The following is a 3,236-nucleotide window of genomic DNA, read 5'->3' as shown; positions in this document are numbered from 1 at the left end:
TTCAACTACAAATTGACACTCGTTCAGTAAAAGACATTGTTCACATTAGAAGGACAGAATAAATGTATACATACATATACACACACGTGTGTGTATATGTGTATATATATATATATAGTGTGTGTGGTGAATTAAAGAACTAAAGAAGAGTAACGATTTGAAGAAAGAATTGGTTATAGAGTGTTATTAATGATGTTAGACCCCAAAAAATCGAAGTAAACAAGTTTTTTTGCTTCACGAAACTGCCAAATGAACTAAAGTGTTTTTAAACGAGCAGTATTATCGTATTCGCCTTTTTCAGATCATCATCGGTGAAATTATGGCGTCATATGTAACGATTTTAATAGAAAAAATATTTTAAAATAATAATAATAATAATAATAATAGAGATGGAGAAAAAAAAAACACAAAACCAAACAATGAGAATAAATAAATCAAAACAAAATTTCTAGCTTCATTCCCCACCGCTTCCACCACCTTCCATCATCTTTGCTACATTTCCTCCCCTTCCTCGGACTTTCACAACAAAGTGTAATTACTAACTCACAAGGCAATCCGTTCCCACTCCCTAATTCAACTTACCGTTTTTCTTTTTTTCTTCTTACTACGCCTCCGCCCCCAGTATTGAATATCTTCCTATCGAGCCTACTCCCCTTCATTCGCATCTTACCTCTTTCCTCCTCCTCCTTCAATACTATTAACCAACCGATGCCGTGTCTCTGTGGAACAAACATACACAACGAAGTCCCTTTTATTTTAATAGGCCGTTCAGATTGAAAACTATGTTTCATAGAAGATATATAAATATATAGAGAGCGAGCGAGTAAAATAGAGACAAAGAGAGAGGGGTGAGCCAATCTCTCCGTTCTCCCTTGTGATATAGTGAGAGGAGAAAGAGGCAAAAACGAAAGGGTGCTACTGAGTAAGAGAGGGGGAGATGAAAGTAGGACTGTTTCAAGTATGTAATAAAGGCAGCAGTGAACGAGTGAAGGGGTAGCAGTGAGAGGTAGTATAGCCAGTACATCAGCCCCACTACCACCATCGCCTAAGCTTATGTAGCAGCAACGATATAAACGATACGCGCGCGCACGCATCCATCCACCGCCACTACCACCTTCGTCCATGTAGTACAAGGCGTACAGATAAGCGCGAGCGCGACATCGCCCGCCACCGCTGTCGTCTCCGCCGCCATCTCCTTGCTAAGTGTAGCAGTGGGCAACAACAGCAGTAGTAGTAGTAGTGGTATTAACATTAATATTACTACGCTACTGCCGCCGCCGCCGCTGCTACTACCACCACTAGAAGAAGTAAGCAGGCATACAGCAGTACAATATCTAGAGCCGCCACTATAAGCAGCAATAGCAGAGAGCGCCGTGTACAGCAGCCGACCAGCTGCCACCACCATCACCACCACTAACTCCTACCTCCACCACAATTCGTCACCACCACCGCCATCATCATTTTGGTACAGTCCATTACTACATCACCGCCGCCACTACCGTTTGCACACCACAGTATTGCTTGCTTACACCGCCACCATCACAAGAAAAACCCGCCAGCTCCTTCTTCATCAAGCGCCAATTTTCTCTTCATAACAGCCAGTGTATATCGACAGGATTTTTTTTAAACAGCGACACAGGAAGGAAAAAAAGACGAAACCAAAACTAGGAGAAATTTACAAAAGAAAAAAAACAGAGAAAAGAGAATTTGAATTACGCAAAAAAAAAATATATATTATTATATATATATAAAGGATTAAATATATTAAGTTCAAGCTTAAAAAAAAAGTTATCGAAAATCACTTCAATTTTATGAAAAATATGTAATAAATGTTTCACCATTCGAAATGCGCCATAGTTTTTTTGGTTGCTTGCCAGCTACAAGAAACATTGGAGGAATGAATGAATACTCAATCACTTTAAAAAAAAATCAAGTGAGTAAAATTAATTCCATTAAGTTGTTTTAAAATAAAAAAAAAACTAATAATCTGAAGTGAAAAAACGCCACACAAGAGTTTTTCTCCGTCGGTCACATTATCTTGGTCGTTGGTTGGATATACTCACTCTTCTCCATCTCTCTCACTCACTCCCTCACTCAGGCATTAACCACCCTCACTCACTTAGGTAAGTGACTCTCTCTCTCTCTATATATATATATATTATTACTTCAACCGGCCGTCCACCGCTCACTTGCTCTGTCGGCGGGACCGAAAAAGGTAAGGGAGAGCGCAGGCGCATAACTACTAGTGAAGCATCTTCGTTAACGTCCGGAGATTAACGGAAGTTACCGAAAGTTAAAATAAGAGCATCCGGGTAGTTGCGGAAGTTCTCGAGTCTGGACGAATTGTTCCGGAAGTTTCCGAAATTTGACGGCATCTATTTCCTTCTTGAGAAGGGAGATAAGTAATATTGTGAGGAAGTTAAACCGCCACCAAAGCAAGGAACAATGAACACTTACAGTTACACGGAAATGGCGCGGATGAATGTTGTGGAACCTCCGCGGCGGAAAAAGCGCTTGCAAGACGCTAATAAGCCAAAGAGATCCACATCGGCGTATTTCTATTTTATGGCCAGTTGCAGGGAGCAGGCGGCAAGAGCTGGGACCCAAATTACCAAAGTTACGGAGTTTACCAAAGAATGCTCTGCAAGATGGAGGAATTTTACAGCTATGGAAAAAAAACCATTCGAAGAAAAAGCCGCTCTGGACAAGGCACGATATGACCGCGAAATGGCTCAGTACAAAGGCAAAGATATGGTCGATCCGAACAAGCCAAAACGGCCGCAGACTTCGTATTTTCTATTCTTGGCCGAGTTCCGGAAAATGATGCAGGGTAAACTTGACCACAAAGACATTCTGCGGAAGGCAGGGGAGCAGTGGCGAAACATGACGGACGAACAAAAGAAACCCTTTGAGATAAAAAGTCAGGAAGAAGCCAAGAAATATGAAATCGCTATGGCCGAGTACCGAAAGCGACAAGGGGGTGTTGTGATGCTTGACGGCGGTCCCGAGGAAAAAAGAACAAAGATAGAAGCTGGCGTGGTTGGGTATGGGGAAGATGTCGAGGAGGAAGAGATGGACGACGAAGATGATGAAGAGGGAGATGAAGAAGATGACGAATGAAGGAAGAAGAGAGAGACTTGAGAGATATTAACACTCACATAAAAAAAAGGCGGGGGGTATAAAAAAAATAATTCCTTTTTCTTTCTCGAATTCATTTGGTAAAAAAAAAAAAAAAA

General features: G+C 41.3%; 1 protein-coding gene across 1 annotated transcript; it reads left to right on the top strand.

Annotated features, from left to right (window-relative positions):
- Positions 1 to 826: 826 nt before the first annotated feature.
- Positions 827 to 3,236, top strand: LOC106870439 (high mobility group-T protein). The gene has a single exon (XM_014916518.2). The coding sequence runs from the start codon at positions 2,446 to 2,448 to the stop codon at positions 3,118 to 3,120; it is 675 nt and encodes a 224-aa protein (XP_014772004.1). The 5' UTR covers positions 827 to 2,445; the 3' UTR covers positions 3,121 to 3,236.

The sequence above is a fragment of the Octopus bimaculoides genome, chromosome 6 (assembly GCF_001194135.2).
Source record: "Octopus bimaculoides isolate UCB-OBI-ISO-001 chromosome 6, ASM119413v2, whole genome shotgun sequence".
NCBI lineage: Eukaryota > Metazoa > Mollusca > Cephalopoda > Octopoda > Octopodidae > Octopus > Octopus bimaculoides.
The sequence above is the reverse complement of the archived record's forward strand: the minus strand, read 5'-3'. Positions and strand labels throughout refer to the sequence as shown.